General features: G+C 37.6%; 3 protein-coding genes and 1 long non-coding RNA gene across 7 annotated transcripts in view; 2 read left to right on the top strand and 2 right to left on the bottom strand.

Moving 5' to 3' along the window:
* Positions 1–72: 72 nt before the first annotated feature.
* MSL2 (protein) lies at positions 73–4819 on the top strand (the record flags this gene model as incomplete). The annotated part of the gene is given in 6 exon segments (NM_001099837.1): positions 73–863; positions 1088–1291; positions 1702–1876; positions 2700–3220; positions 3286–4359; positions 4412–4819. Coding segments are annotated over 4 exon segments (1305 nt in total). The 5' UTR covers positions 73–143.
* Positions 4820–6854: 2035 nt separating this feature from the next.
* Positions 6855–7686, bottom strand: LOC134198931 (uncharacterized). Its single transcript, XR_009973225.1, has 2 exons — positions 7588–7686; positions 6855–7416 (listed from the first exon to the last, which is right to left on the bottom strand). It is a non-coding gene; the product is annotated as an uncharacterized LOC134198931 (long non-coding RNA).
* A 93-nt stretch (positions 7687–7779) lies between these two features.
* LOC101739552 (uncharacterized) lies at positions 7780–13951 on the top strand. The gene is made up of 6 exons (XM_021350550.3): positions 7780–8102; positions 8186–8341; positions 8572–8718; positions 9407–9586; positions 10731–10892; positions 13696–13951. The coding sequence occupies exons 1-6, from the start codon at positions 7884–7886 to the stop codon at positions 13858–13860; spliced, it is 1029 nt and encodes a 342-aa protein (XP_021206225.2). The 5' UTR covers positions 7780–7883; the 3' UTR covers positions 13861–13951.
* A 73-nt stretch (positions 13952–14024) lies between these two features.
* The window catches only part of LOC101739696 (cuticlin-4), a 40818-nt gene continuing 38087 nt past the window's right edge, over positions 14025–16755 (bottom strand). For all 4 annotated transcript variants that reach the window (XM_012693759.4, XM_062668719.1, XM_062668720.1 and 1 more), the window contains one exon: positions 14025–16072. In XM_012693759.4, the coding sequence (XP_012549213.2) occupies positions 14369–16072 (1704 nt within the window). In that variant the 3' untranslated portion in view covers positions 14025–14368. The remainder of the gene's footprint in view (positions 16073–16755) is intronic.

Below are 16755 nucleotides of genomic sequence, written 5' to 3'. Positions count from 1 at the left end.
TGAAAGCTATACCTACTGTCAGTTGAGTGTTGAATTGTTGACGTTTCGATTCGATGGGAAATGTTTGCGGCTTTCGTTTGTATATTTTCTTTTAAAATAAACAAAGATAACATACATGACTTAATTCATTGCAAATTTTCAAAATGAATGCAACAAGCCTTTACGTTTCTACGTGTCGACTCATAATATTAGCTGATCCCGCTGACAAATCTACGTGGACTGATTTATTTCGTTTGGTTCCGTATTTAAGACAATCTTTATCCTGTACGGTTTGCGGTAATTTACTAAAAGAACCATATACGCCAACAAGTTCTGGGTGCCAACATCACGTGTGTAAAAAGTGTAAAGGTGGTCGAAAAAAATTAAAACCTTCATGCAGTTGGTGTAAAGATTATGAAAATTATACTGAAAACTTACAGTTACGTATACTCCTTCAGTGTTACAAAAAGTTGTGCGAATATTTCATGGGAACAGAAGTGTACAAAACATTATTAGATGAAGATGAAGTTGCTGCCAGTGTGAATGGGGGTACAGTGGCCAGCTCAGGCTTAATAGATTTAATTCAGGAAGGTGCGGGATTTTCAGACGACTATAAAAGTACAGGAGGCCTTTCGAAGTCAGCATATAGCATATTACCATGTGTATACACAAATTCAGCATCAACACAAACCCAACATGGATCTAGTTCAAGTAGCTCGGGAGCAAGAAGTTCCAGAGATTCTCCCAATTCAAGATCAACAGCAAACGGATCTCCCATGTATTCTGTAATGTATGCTGGCTCTGGGAATAAAATCACAATCAAAAGAAAAGCAATGGATGAATTGGATTCACCCCAAAGTGAATCATCATCTAGGGAGAGTAAGGTAGTATGTACAATCCATATTATAAGAAACTATTTTGCTAATTAAGAAACCGAGAGAAATTCTTGCTAATTTATAAACATTTTGATAACACGATTAAAATAGAAGTGGAAAAGAATAATTGAAATTTAAAATAAACAAAACAATGACAAGGCATGTAAAGAAACATGCATTTGTACAGATTAACATTCATTAACTTTTTAAAGTGAATCACTCATGAATTTTAGTCACTCGGTTTCAAGAAACCATCAAATAGATCCCGTAATTCTACGGGCGGTAAGCGCAAAGGCTGCAGATGTGGAAATGCAACGGCAACACCGGGGAAACTTACTTGTTGCGGCCAAAGATGCCCCTGTTACGTTGACAGTAAACCTTGTACCGAGTGTAAGTGTAAAGGATGCAGAAATCCTCACAGGCCAGACGGGATGAAGGTATGTGATATCTTAGCTAGTCTTAATAATGGAAGTTTGAAAAATATGTATTTAGAAAAATAAAAATATTAAGAAAAATGAAAACAATACAATAAAAGTGGTTTTAAATTTTGCTATGATTTGAAAATAATAAAGTCTGTTTCCATATAATTTTAAAAAGCATTGAAAGTGCCTTCAAATCGCATTAATTAAAATTATATGTCACTAAATATAATGAGTTTTATTGCTTACTTACAAAGTGAAGTATTTTGGTAATATGTACCAGTAAAAAATAGTAATTTTGTATGCCATTATTATAATCTTGGCACCCTAATAGTATTTTCATGGAAATATTATCGCTATCCTGTTGTCTTTAATTGATTGGTTATGATGAAAGTGTAGGTTTAATTTGTTTTGGTTTTTTATTTCAGGTCCGACCTCACATACCACAATTAGTGGACACACTGCAATTGACTCTAAACAACCCTGACAGCTCACCATCATGTTCAGGCTCAATGGACAGTTTGGATACTGATACCCTTACCATGGAGGCTATGGAGGAATCGCTTAGTTACACTGCAGAACTTAAATCGTCAAACATTAAAGGTAAATATTGTGTTCTAAGTAATTTAAAGTAGAAACAGGTGTTATTGTAATATTGTTATCAAAATCTGCAGAGTGCCATTTCGACCCACAAATCTAGGGCTGCTTCAGTAAATTATTTTAGATCTCTGGTAAGCTTTCCCTTTCTGGATGTGAATCATCTTAAGGTCAGGTTGAGCACCATTTGAGCACCATCAACACTAAATCTTGGATTTCTACATGGACACGGCCACTACCATCCTCTTCCATGTCTGTTTTGTAATTCTGATTTCTTTTTGATTTGAAGAAATAATTTTAACACTGATATGTCATTCCAAATTACAAGTATTAATGTAACTATATTTTAAAATAAAGGAGAAAACATCATCATTTGATAATTAATCAGTGCATAACAACTTGTTATTTAGTTTGTGACTTATGAACAAACTGATCGGTGTATTGTTTTGTGGGCTTTGTGCTGGTAAACATTAAGTAAACTAATACTTTCAGTCATAATGTTATATGAAATGGTCACACCAAAGATCATAAACATTGTCTTTCTTTTTAAATGCTTAGATTGGTGATGAGCTCACGACCGACTTAGTGTTAAGTGGTTACCGAAGTAAATCCCGTCACCGACATTGAAATATAAGTTTCAAATCTCAATTTAATAGTACAACATATGATCCACCCTTCAAACCAAACGCATTACTGCTTATCGCAAAAATAGTCAGGACGGTGCTATCTATCCCTACAAGCTCACAAGACACCCTAACAATTCTAAAGTCTTCAATTTTGGTTGTAATTTCCTTACCTCCAGCCTTAATAGTAATTTCATTCATTACAGTTTACACAAGTCAATTACAAGAGGTATCACCGTCGTTGCCAGCGACGATAATGATGGACGAGGACCTAGCTGAATCGCCGGACGATGATATGAGCTCCCCACATGACTACACCCTGGCATCTCCTCAGGGTTACGACGTGGACGTCATCTCACCGCAGTCAGCAGAGACTCAAGATGTCACCAGTGACATTGAGGTGGATGTATGACATCCACTTTCAATGGCGAGCGACTAGGGTCTCGTCATCGTCACTAAGTTGACGCGCGTCCAAAGGAACGTTCAGTGCACGACCACAGATGTCACTTATAAAATGTTTGAAATAGTATTCACCAACTGTTTATAATTCGACGCTTGAAAGGCAAACGTGACTAAGCGACAATGCATGAACTTTACATTAGACTAATTTAAAGTTGAAATTAATTTAAAATATACCTGAGAAATACCTGAAAAAAAATCTATTTTAAGGTATCTAGCTGCAGGATTGAAATGATTTTGATAGATCTAGAAAAATTTTTTTTTTTGCGCGTCGAATATGGTTATCGCCTATCATTTATGTACAAAGCAGTTATTGTCACGTTTGCCTTTCAAGCGTCGAATTATAATCATAAGATCATTAAAATTTGTGTTGATCAGAATCGAGTTAGATCATAGATGTATATGTCAGAGTCAATGATTCCAAAGTGTTAAATTATTTTAGATCGTATTTGTGTGAAGATCATATCAATTTTCCTATTCCATAAAATAATTATAGTATTCGTATGAGAAGGCTGGTTCAATTATGTAACTGTTCTATTATTATTATTATGTTGTATGTTTGCATTGAATGATGAATTAAAATAATGAATAATATATCACTTACCTTAATCAGTTCATAATATTTTTTTAAATAAAATACTTAATTTTAAATGGTGTAAATTTTTATAAATAGTAATTATTTGTACTTAGAAAGACTTATCCAAAGTATGTATATTTTTTATAGATAAAAAAAAGTTTGAATATGTATTTTTGATTGAATAATAAATAAGCCTACCTATAGTTTCGATTTTGTTACATGTAAACATAAATGTTGTTAGTAGTTTTTACATTGTAAATATTAAAACCTATTTTCAATAGTTTTGTATGGATTAGAAAATTTTTTGTTGATTCCTTAACATTAGAAAGGAGGTGGAGGTTACATCATAAAAGAAAAAGTTTCACGAAAACGCTTTAATATTCTTGTCTTTTCGCTGGCCGTAAATTTTACGTGGAATTAGAGCAATAAGAGGTCCATGTTCGTATCAGAAAAATAAATAAACACCAATTTTATTTTCAATACGTATAAGAGTCATTTCTTCTTATCACATTAATCTAAACATAAGACCTTCTAATTATAATTTGTCCTATTATGATTCGTGTTTATAACTAGTTAATTTATACAAAATAATGAGCTATGAATCTGTGATGAATGATGATTTAGTATTTTCTTCGGTTTTCGCGAGTATTAGAGATAATTAAAGCTACTTTGACGGTTTTTATTTTTGCTTTATTTTTTTACCATTATATTATTTCCGACGTTACGAATACTTACTGTATGTTTTCGTAGTCTCTGACCACTAAGGTGTTATTCAGCGAAATTTAAATATGCTAACTACCGTCTATTTTTTTTCAAACATTATTTCTGGCCGTTACGTTTCACAAAAGTACCTAAGCGAAATAACGAAAACTGTATCTGAAACGTCGAAAATAATATATAATGACAATTAAAAAAAAACGCTACATCAAACCGTAAAAATAGTTTTACTTAATATCCATGGTGACTGAAAACTATTCATATTTTTGAGAAAATAAAACAATATTGCATCGATTATTTAAAGATCTTTCTGTGATATTGTTTCCTAACTTCTTAATTTTGTCGAAGTCAAAGGAAGTTGTAGTTCAAGATTCTAGATATTTGGCCACGACTAACACAACACCGCAAACTTTGACGGCGACTTATTGTTTCATCGTGTATCCATTGTTATTTATCCTAAGCTCAATAGACTAATCGCATTTCGCATTTATTTCAAGTCGTCAAAATGACACCTTTATATAATATGCGAGACATTTTTGTATGGATAGCCAGGTAGTCCAATTTTTTATGAATATTCAATACTAGAGATAGTAAACACAAGATTTTAATTATTTCTGAGATGCGTAAAAACCGAAGAAATATTAGTGTATTTATCGCCTATAAATTTCTACGTAATGCTCCGTGTTGGAAGTTCGTAAATTTATTTCAAATTTCAAATCCCGAGAATAGTTTTGATTGATAATAATATATTGTACCTATAGGTATTTAAATTCAATCAATATGAACCTGTTTACTTAACTATGTGGTCGCTAAGATTTGACCAATTAGATTTAATTGAAGCGGCCCATTATAAACCAAGTAATGAATCAAAGTTCCCATTAGGAACTTGCTTCCTAGCCTCAAGAAAAAATTAAACATATAAACAATTTCCTGAAATACGTATTTTTTATATTTACTTGTAACACTGGCGTCTCATAAAGGCGCTCTCGTAATTGGCACGTACCAGATTTTCTTTTTAATAGTAATAATAGTTAACTAATCTAAACCTTATCTTTGTCGCTGATATTCTATATAAAGCTATCCTTACTATAGACTAAACTAAAGCTGAAAACCCCTAGAAGCTTATACATATAATTGTTTGAATATCTTATCAGAGTTACAAGCTGATGTCGTTTGCGATTTTTATACTTTAAGCAAATTTAGTAAAAGTTTGTCTAGCACACCCACAGTCGTAACTATTTAAGGATTCAAGTTGTGCTTTTGGGAAAAAAGCATGATACACAGCTACAGAACTTCAGTTTTTGTGTTTACTGAAAATAACATTGTGCAGCTTTTGCGATTACCAGTCTTCAATTCAGTTTAAGATCATGTTCATTTAAATTTAATATATTTATTTTATTACTGATGTTTTATACATAAGAAAATACAATACAATTACCCGATAAATTCGACCTTCATAAAAATCATGTTAGTAATGGTAAATTAATTACCTTTGTACGTATCTAGTTATTAGTATTTAAAAATAAACCGCAGCGTGCCGTTAAATATGTAATTACAAGTAAGGAATGTTTCCATTGTTTCGGTTTCTGAATGACAAGAAAATTTAAATATTATGAAATGAAAAATATTTGGTATTTAGTCAAAATGTTCAACCCTAAAACAAGGTCATCCCAAATTTTTTACATCAAGAATATTGTCAATAATGTGAATGATATTTTTATATAACACCGGATTTGAGGAAATTGTTTCGGAGAGCATGTGATGATTCGTGATTCCCAACGCGAATGTGATCACCAGTTCATGAAATATTTAAAAAAGAAATCGGCTGATGCGGTCGTTTGTTTTAGACTGCGGCGTTTGACTATTAAAACTAACGGCGAGACTCCGTAACTCAAATTGTGTTCCACCATGTCAAAGCTTATTATTCGCTTATAGCATTCAGGAACCTTGAACCCTATGTATTACTCATTTTTAAATGGTAATGGACAATTATAGTATATTTTGCTCTTTTTTAAAATTTATTATGATATTTGGTGATGATCTGTATTTCTGATGGTCATTCTTATCTATTAAATGGTACAGTGAAGTTGGTCTGTTGATAAATCTAGAAGGTGGGTAATGGAACTAGTATATGTAATATAAATATGTATATGTATATCAATTATACAAATTCGGGCATATTAAACTGGATCACTGTATTGATCGCAAAGCCTTTTTTGTGATAGAACTTAATCACTTCGCCTCCAATTTATTTCATCTATGTGCGTATCGATTCTGTAAATTAATGTGATTACACATCCCTTATTAATGTTGAAACTTTTGATTTTTTAATTAAGTACCTAGTTCGATCACTAGGTAGATTTTCATAAAAAGTCCACACAGATATGACTTAAATCATTTCCTATTGTACAAAATCATTGTGCACCTTATTTCGGAAGCTTAAAGCCGAAGTTTCAATGTTTTTGTTACAATGAAACGCCAGTCACTAGCTAGTAGGCACTCGAGTACAAACGTTTTATAAATAACCCTAGTTATTGAAATCAATATCTATAAATGTATAATATTGATAATCTCATTATTCGAGTGATCAAAGCAAAATAAAACTATGTTTTGTTAATTTACGTGTTTTATTTCCAAATTATTAATCTACAAACAAAAATAAGATTACATATTATAAACTTAAACAATATTTATAATAAAAAAAATGTCATTACTAGTATGATTCTGAATTCCATATTCTGTCAAATTCTTGTTTCATAGCACCTACTAAAGATTTTTCCGAAGACAATATTGTGGGGGCTTTATTGAAACACTCCATTTTATCCCAGCATCCCCCACAACAAACGTTTCCCAGCAAAATCATGGCGTTCGGTTCTGAGGAATCGATTACTATAAACTCATGCTCCAGGCGAACTTCTGATTTTATAAGTTTCACTTCTATTTTGTTTAGAGTAAACAATTGTAAATTTCGTAGGTCGTTGCTCTTGTGGATTATGATTCTTGTTTTCGATCCATTTTGCTGTTGTACTTTAACAAGGCACTTAGCTAACGCATCACTGGACAGTCTCGGAACGCATACATCAATGGTTCGTTTTGATTTAAAAATAACATAATAAATGCAGAAAATATTACCCAGTCCAATCATTCTCATATGATCGGGATCATCATCACTATAAAACAAAACTTCGTTAATGGTTTTCTTAATATAATTCTTTTTGTTTTTATGTTTAAGCGGGTTGGAAATTATTGTTGAGATCTTTCGTACAAGTATATTTGTCGTGGCTAATATGATTTGTATTATTGGACATATCATTGTCTCAGCTATTGGAAATTAAAATTACCTTAAAATTTTAAGTTATGACTTAAGAAAACAAGAAATTTTAATGATGGATGCGGTGTGAAATATTCTAATGGCTTCTTGTATAGCGGGTAGCAAAAGAAAATTCACGTTTCATTTTACGAAATCGAATAAATTGATGCAAAGTGACATTGGTGCAACCAACCTCTACAGCAATAACACGATAAAAGATATTTTCTTGTGTTTACTATGACTTGGATTTTGACATTTAATTTTTTACGCGTATTTTTATTTTTTTAAGAAAAAACATTTCGAACTTGAACATTTTTGTTTCAAGCTATGTCTCAATTTAGAGTTCGTAAAGTTCCTTCAGTTGCAAATGGTGATTGTGGACGAAACAGGCCTTTCACTGCTAAAGCATCAGGGGATGCAGTCGCATGCGACCTCAGACGGAAAGAAACTTACGATGATAATTTTAAACATCATGATAAAAGGAGCAGGAGCAAGAATAAAATTCCCAAAAACGTTCGAAACGATTTGGAGAGTGCTTTAGTTGGCGTAAATAATTCATAATTTTTAACACTAAACAGAAATTTATTTTTGAATTTGTGATCATTTATAGTTTCGTCTTATTATTTTAGCTATGTGACGTTTGGTTCGAAGATATAAAACCTCATTTGATCCGAAATAATATCAAGGTTCACTTCCACGGCGCGCCACCGGAAAGCGGAGACCACGATGGTCTGGCGGCTCACTTGACTGACTGCTCACATGTCGATCCAGGTGCTGCATCAGATGTACGAGACCCACCCCCTAGCTCACGCATCTGATTTCCGAATTGCTCATTTTCTAATCACACAATCTTAAGGTAACTCTTATATTGTCCAACATTTTAATGATGTAAAAAATACATATGTTTCTAATATTTGCCAATAGAAACAGAGGTTAATTTCGAGAGACAAATATGACAAAATTGCTAGTTTTGAAGGTATAGAAAGGCTGCTAAGGGAATATTTGTTCAATACAGCGTCATCGGCGGCGCAATGTGAATTGTGCCGCTTGCTGTTCGAGGCAGCCAACAGTATCGAAAGCGCGGTGTCGCAGGCTGTCAACGCCATCAGCTCAGCCAGTACCTCCGCCACAGATGCTGCCGTCCCTACAGCTGACAACGCCGGTATTGACGTTGAATCTATACTAATATATAAATCTACAGTGGATTTAACGGATGTTCCGTTATAAGTACTGTGTGCTTAGTGCAAGTTTCTTAACGTTCTCGATAGCGTAAAAGTTAAGCCAAATTTGTATGCAGTTGGAACAGCGCCCCTAGCGGCAAACGTACGCAAACAGTCCCATTCCATACAAATATGAGCTAACTTTGACGCTATCGAGAACGTTAAAAAACTCGTACTAAGCACACTGAACCATGCATCCGATTGACTTGAAACTTGGTATCCATATAGAAAATACATGTAGGTACTTAATGGACAGGCTAATATTTATATGAGTGTTGGACTTCCTAATAATAATGACAATAAATAACAATGTTAATTTTAAATGCGCAGCGAAGCGGGCGAGTACGGCTAGTACTCTTATAAAACCTAATCAATAACACGGCAAAATGCAGGGTACATCGTATTTCATCATACAACGTACCGATTTCTTCTGGGTCTCAAACAGCGCCTTATTTATGACGATTGAAAGGAAATATTGAGAAATTATTTTGACCTATGTCTTTTTAATATTGGATTTAGCATTATTGAAATGAAGTTTTATTTTAAAAACTTGTACACAAAAAAATGTACACAATATTTTTAACTTTAATAACTGTTTTTGGATACAAAGAAATCTTTATTTTTATTTAGAGACATCGTAAATGTAAAGGAGAATCGCAAAAAACACATATTTCATCGAAATCAAAGTACGACTGGAGGGTTCCTCGCCTGTGTCACACATATAGCAATTTATCTCCCGCTGCCTCTCCTCGTCACGACGACCGAAGGATTCGTACAGCTTCGCCGAAAAAACCACGACAACGGAATCAAGTAGGCTTTGAAATACAATACCGTATATAAATTTGTATGCTACAAACAATTTACATGATAGATGGGAACGGTTTCCAAAGCCTCTAATAATTTAGATAGTAAATAATAAAAACATAACATAAATTAACATAAAAGAAAAATAGAGTCCATTTGAATAGCATAAAATGATTATTGGACAAGGTTATTACGAGTAGTAGGTTTATGCGTGAATCCATAGACGACACACGTGACTGTTATTGGCGCCCTTCAATTGTTTTGATTGATTTTAAAACTGCAAATACAAAGCAAAATTTTGAGTTTTCGATAGCGATTATGTAATCTTCAGTAATGAACAGCACTATTTATCTTCGTGGTAGACGAAATTAAGATCGTCGTTGCCATTATTCGTCTTCGCTCTGATCTTTTCCATTTCACTGATGACACTTTTATTGAACTGATGGACAAACGAGTTCATGGCCCACCTTGTGTTAAATAGTTACCGAAGCCTTTATAGTTCATAACGTGTATGCTGTCACCAACTTTGGAACATGAGGCCGAAGTCTCGATTGTATTGTATAACGACCGTTTCATCGATCAAACTGTATACACTGCATGATATGCTGTATATACTGCATGAATGCTTCGCTGTAAAGGTTCTTAAAACAAAAATGAAATAAAAAAATTGTAGATTTAATTTTTATCACAAATTAATATTCGTTCACCGTAGAAATAATTCGTGAACACGTAGATAATTACGATTTCTTAATAAGCATTTGTATCTGTTTACTGGATTTGAATACTGGCACAGTCCCATAGATTATACACTTAATATATCACAGTCCTCTCGCTCGGCATGAGTACACCGGGCTTAGGTTACTTCAGGTCGTGGAAGTGGAAGCGTTGAATGAATAAAATTTATCATCCCACATTATTTGATGCTAACCATTTGTCATCAGGCAATCGCTTGTATCTGGCTTCGTAGACAGACAGACAGCTTAGACGGGGCAGGCACGTTTTTGATAAAACTATTGTGTTGTAGTCACCTTGCAGCCGCGTCTTGTATTTGCACCCGTTGTAGAAATGCCAAAAACTTATTTCAAGTTGGTCCAAATGCCAAAAACTTATTTCAAGTTGGTCTAACGTATATAAGTATAATCAATTACAGGTGTATCACGAAAAAAAGGCTCAAAAGGCGAAAAAGAAAGACAAATCAACGCAAACGGAGCCTGTCATTATTCGTTCTCCTATAACCATGAAAAAACTGCAGTCTCCAAATCATCAAGAGGCCAACAACAGGACACAGATACCTATTAAACTATTTCCAGACGTAAGAATTGATAACAGGTTACCAGGGAACCGTTTCTGAAAATTAAGACAGACTTTTTCACACTGATGATTGAATGAAGCACAATTATTATTATCACAATAATAATAATTAGCACAATAATAATTATTTTTTACTGGTGGTAGGACCTCTAGTGAGTCCGTGCGGGTAGATACCGCCACCCTGCCTATTTCTGCCGTGAAGCAGTAATGCGTTTCGGTTTGAAGGGTGGGGTAGCCGTTGTAACTATACTTAAGAACTTAGAACTTATATCTCAAGGTGGGTGGCGCATTTACGTCGTAGATGTCTATGGGCTCCAGTTACTACTTAACACCAGGTGGGCTGTAAGCTCGTCCAGCCACCTAAGCAATAAAAAAAAATCTTTGCAGTGCATGCATCATTTAAAAAATAATTTTATATGTGGGGTCAAAGGTCGCATGTGATGTGGGAACCTTGTTTTAAATTGCGGGTAGAAGAAATATGCATCAAGATGCCAAGGCGCATTTGCTATTTCTCTTTAAATAGTTTTTCATGACTGTTCAATTATGGTATTTCTTTATACGGCTTCGGAAGCGATATCCTTGATCCTGTAGGTATTTTTTATGAAATTTCTGAATGTGTTTTTAAATGCTCACCGTCGGTTGCTGCCGATTTATTTGAGACGGTTGTTCTTATTAGCGCACATTACTCCAGCTTAAGCGAAAGATATAAAATTCTTACTACGAACAAATATGTCCTTAATATATTTCATACACAAACTATTAAGTTACCTTAAATCAACTTAAGAATAAGATCGTTTACTTTCGAAGGCAATAAAGTCAATATTATGCAGATTTCTTTTCTAACTTTAAACTATAGATGCATAACATAGTTAAAACGAAAAATGACAAAAAGACTGAAGTCAGGGGACATAAGTCAACTGTCTTGTGGTGATTAATCACTGTTATAGTTACGTAATTACTGGTAGTGGGGCGTATTGTGAAACAGAGCTGGTAGATAACGCTGACCTACCTAGGATGGATGTAATATGCTCTGCGTAAACCCTGTCCCGCCGTCTCAATAGCTCCGACTGGGTTCCCGCCCGGTCCGGGGTAGGGCGCCGGCTGTGTGCGGCAGGAGTTTTTAGTGAGGTTCGACTCCCACATACCCCACCTTTTTTTTTTTTTTTTTTTTTTATTGCCTTTGTAGGCAGACGGGCATACGGCCCACCTGATGGTGAGTGGTTACCGTCGCCCATGGACTTCAGCAATGCCAGGGGCAGAGCCAAGCCGCTGCCTACCGCTTAATACTCTCCACAAGCCTCGTTTGAAGAAGGACATGTCATAGCGCTCGGGAAACACCGAGGAGGGGAGCTCATTCCATAGCCGGATGGTACGTGGCAAAAAAGATCTCTGGAAACGCACTGTGGATGACCGCAGTGGCTCCAGGTAGTATGGATGAACTCTACTCCGGTGGCGGGCGGTGCGATGGTAAAAACGAGATGTTGGTATCATCTCGAACAATTCCTCAGAACACTCCCCATGGAACATACGGTATAAAATACAGAGGGAACCGAAGTCCCTCCGCAGACCCAGAGGCTCCAAACGATCCGAGAGAATGGGATTATCGACAATCCGAACGGCCCTCCTCTGTATGGAGTCAAATGGAAGAAGCTGGTATTTGGGAGCCCCGGCCCAGAGATGGGAGCAGTACTCCATGCGAGGCCGGACTTGTGCTTTATAAAGCAAAAGTCTTTGTCCAGGCGTGAAGTACCGCTTCGCTCTGTTGAGGACTCCCAGCATTTTGGACGCCAACTTGGCTTTGCCTTCCAAATGACTCCGAAACTGGACATCGCTCGAAACGTCGACCCCAAGTATCCCGATACTCTCGGAAGGTTGCAGGGATACTCCTTGGAATTGCGGCGCCATGACAAAGGGGTCCTTCTTCGCAGTGAACGCGCAAACTTGTGTCTTTATCGGGTTGAATTGAACCAAGTTGAATTCACCCCATTCGGAGACTCGCCCCAGAGAGTTCTCCACTTCAGACACAAGTTTTGATCGTCTCTCTTGCACCACGCTCCGAGAGAGACTCTGATGGCCGATATATCGCGCATCCCCCGTGCTATCATCTGCATAGCAATGCATGCCATCAATAGACAGCATGTCATTGATATACAGGATGAAAAGCGTGGGGGAGAGCACCGAACCTTGTGGAACGCCAGCGTTAATGGTCATGGTATCAGAACAGTCACCGTCTACAACGACCGTGATGCTCCGCCCATCCAAAAAGCTAGCGATCCACTTGCAGAGACCCTCGGGGATTCCGTAAGATGGTAACTTCGATAGAAGTGCCCTATGCCAGACCCTGTCGAAGGCCTTCGCGATATCAAGGCTCACAGCAAGAGCCTCGCCCTTGCTCTCCAAGGCTTCAGCCCACCTGTGAGTAAGGTATACAAGAAGATCGCCAGCTGAGCGACCGTGACGGAAACCGTACTGTCGGTCACTGATCAGCTGGCGATCCTCAAGATACTTCAGGAGTTGTGTGTTTATAATTCGCTCCATCACCTTGGAAAGCAAGGAAGTTATCGCGATGCCGTGCGGGTGGGAATCCGGCGATTTTCTCCTGTGGAAAAAAAAACCTATTTCTGCCGCGAAGGAGTCACAGCAGGACAGCTGTCCTACAATACGATTGTGGCTTTGACGTCATGTGCTACTGCTCATTTTAGAGTAGAAACGTAAATCCAAAGAAAGGCCAAGAAGATAAAATATGATATACCTATCGTACTTACTAGAAAAGTCTAGAATTTAATTGTAACATTTCTTCGCAGGATCTAATAGATAAAATAGTTGAAAGTCATGACAAAAAACTAAAATTACTCTACTTGAGTCCACATAGAGATGAATATCCTTCGATACTAAGTTTGGCCCGCAACATACATAATGCTGATGGCGTGCGCGAGCCCCACAGTACCAGAAAACAACCTTGGAGATGAAACTTTGGTTTTAAACAAACGCGGTGTTTTTATTTGCATTATTGTCTTTTAAGTTGTAGAATATTTTATCTAATAAATATTGGAATAAAAATTTCTGTCAGTTTTAGCATTAATTGCATCTCGATAGAAAAGAAAGCAGATTTTAAAAATAAAACAAGTTACTCTTCACACGACACTTTAATTGCTATATACGTAACACTCCTACTTTCTTACTTACGACTCTTTACAAAATTACAACCGACATAAGTTGAGACTATTTGAAGGATAAAGAGGGTTTCTCACGCTGATAAAATAATTTACAAAAAAACATCGAACATACTATACATCACGCTCACTACGTTACTAAATAAATAAGTCACACGTCATCTGCACTGCACCGGACTTCGATCGCGACCGTGATAGCGCAGCCGCCAAGCCATCCGACCGGGGCCGAAGAACGCACGCTCTTTGGATCCAAGAAATATTTATAAAATGTCCACGCGTCACACTTCCGTACCGAGTTCCTCCACTAGTTTGTGTGCTTAACGTAATCCGTTTCGTAATAGGCGGTAGCTCCGTGAGCGCCTTTCCTGTCGAGCGCTCGCACTCTCACGAACAGAAAAGCAGCGACGAGAGATGCGACAACAAGCACCAATAATAACATCACCAGGCCCGCAATAAATGACGGTACTGACATGCAAATCGTCTCCGGATCGGTTGCGGGCGATTGAATAACGACAGTTTCGTTGGCCGCGGCATTGTTCAATGCGAAATTAACGTCACCCGGTGCTACGACTTGAATAGTGCGACTCGTGTTCACGTCAGTCATCTCCTGAGTATCTCGTTTGTAAATACGAGTTGGGGTCGATGTTTCTCGCCGGCGTCGGATCCCGGCTAAGCTCTCGGGTAAGTCTTCTACGGAACGTGGTCGACCGCCCAGAGTGGCTAGATTGCCGTGAGCTTCGTCTTTCCTCTTGACGGTGTTATAAACTCCGCGTCGGCCTGGAGGTGGTGGTGGAGGTAGATTAACATCGTCTTCATCTCGCGACGGCGCCGGTGAAGAAGGACTAGGTGCGTTTGGAGTCGATGAAACCTGTGCTTGTGGTGGTGGAACAGCGTCATCGCGTTTTTCTGAGAACGATCCTATAGCGTCTGCTGGGTGTCTGGGATCGGGATACGCCGGCGGTACCCCGTATTCGCTATGCGGTCCGGGTGGTGGTGGTGCATACTCAGCATGTGGCGAATTAGAAAGGCCATAGTCTCCACCTCCGAGCGTATTACCGGCTAACAAAGGTACTCCGTAATCAGCGCCAAGGCCGCACTTGGGTTCGGGGCAGTTGTATCTACAGACTTGAATTACACATTGAAAATGTACGTTCATCGAATCAGGGAATTTGAATGCTTGGAAATATGCAAACGAGACTACAGATGCTGAGGGTCCGAAATTTTTTATCTTCTGGAATTTGCTCATAATTTTCGGTCTAACAACGCATCCATACTGGTCGACTAGCTGTATGGGCGCCCGTTTACCGTCATGAGCTACACAATTTCGTACTAACATGTCGAATTTATTTTCGTCGTCTTTAATGGCGAGTACCATGGTCATCGTTTGTCCTATTTTGACTATTCCTGAAACTTCTGACGCCCACGGCCCTTTACCGACTTGTATTTGCATCCAGCACTGCAGGTTGTCGCCAAGGAAGTTCGCGGTCACAGCATGTAACATATCGACTTGGAAAGGTCTGAAGGTAACTGCTTTTTCATAGAAATCGTACCATGTGCATCTTAATTTTCTGGCTTGATCCCATACTTCTTGAACATATGGATCGTATTGTACAATAATTGTATTTTCAACATAAGAACCGCTTGGAGTGGGACTTCCATAACTTGCTACGTTATGGTTTGCCGAACTAGACATACCACAACTATTTAGGAAGATTTCAAAAGTCGCACTAAGATGTCCCGTCCCCGGCTTAAGGTGCATACAATGAGGATCGCTGTAAAAGCCTTTTGAGAAGATCATGCCGTAGAAGGGTCGATCGAATTCAATATTAACTCTCATATGAGTTTTTTCACACTGGACTTGTAAATGTTTGATCTTTGGGCTGTCAGGTGTCGCTAATGGCCAAGGATCGTCGGCATGTGCTGGAGCCAAGGGCGGACCGTAGCCTCCACCCGCGCGGTGCTCCAATGGTAGCGAAGCTGAATCCACAGGAGGCTCGCATGTTGCTTCCTGAAAGATAAATTACAATTTAATTAAAACACGTAGTAGTGGTATATTTTAATCAGTAAAATATTGTATTCTATGCCTTTTAATTAGTATCTAAAAAGTTTCGCGTTCTTCGTTACTGGATGAAAATCAGCACTGGTTGTTACCATGTGACTGCCATAATGCTGGATTGAAATTGAATTTGTGGTGAAAGACGAGCGTACTTTTTTGTTTTTGATAAGATTAGCGATTTAACATCATCATCATCATCATTTCAGCCGATCGCCGTCCACTGCTGAACATAGGCCTCTCCAATAGATTTTCAGTGCGACCGGTTCATTGCCACCTGCATCCAACGAGACCCAGCGCTTTTTACTAGGTCGTCGGTCCATCTAGTAGGTGGCCGTCCCACACTGCGCTTGCGATTTAACATAAAAGAAGTATATTTTATTATCTTTCTGCACTCGAAGTAATGAACGGTCTTAAAACACTATAAAGCGGATGTGTAGCGACACATAGTTTAGCGCGAGTTTCATACAATAATCGTTGAGGAAGTAAGTGCATTCCTCGACGCGTCTCACTCTACATACTTCGTGCCGCGCGCTCCGCTGTTTGGTCCCGCGAGTTGAGAGCTTGTCGATCTTACCGACTTTCTACGCTGATAGGCAGATCATCTACATATTTTACTCATTATTTCATTAACATGG

Source organism: Bombyx mori, chromosome 5, assembly GCF_030269925.1.
Source record: "Bombyx mori chromosome 5, ASM3026992v2".
NCBI classification, from domain to species: Eukaryota; Metazoa; Arthropoda; class Insecta; order Lepidoptera; family Bombycidae; genus Bombyx; species Bombyx mori.
Note: the sequence above shows the minus strand (reverse complement) of the source record. Positions and strands in the feature narration are given on the sequence as shown.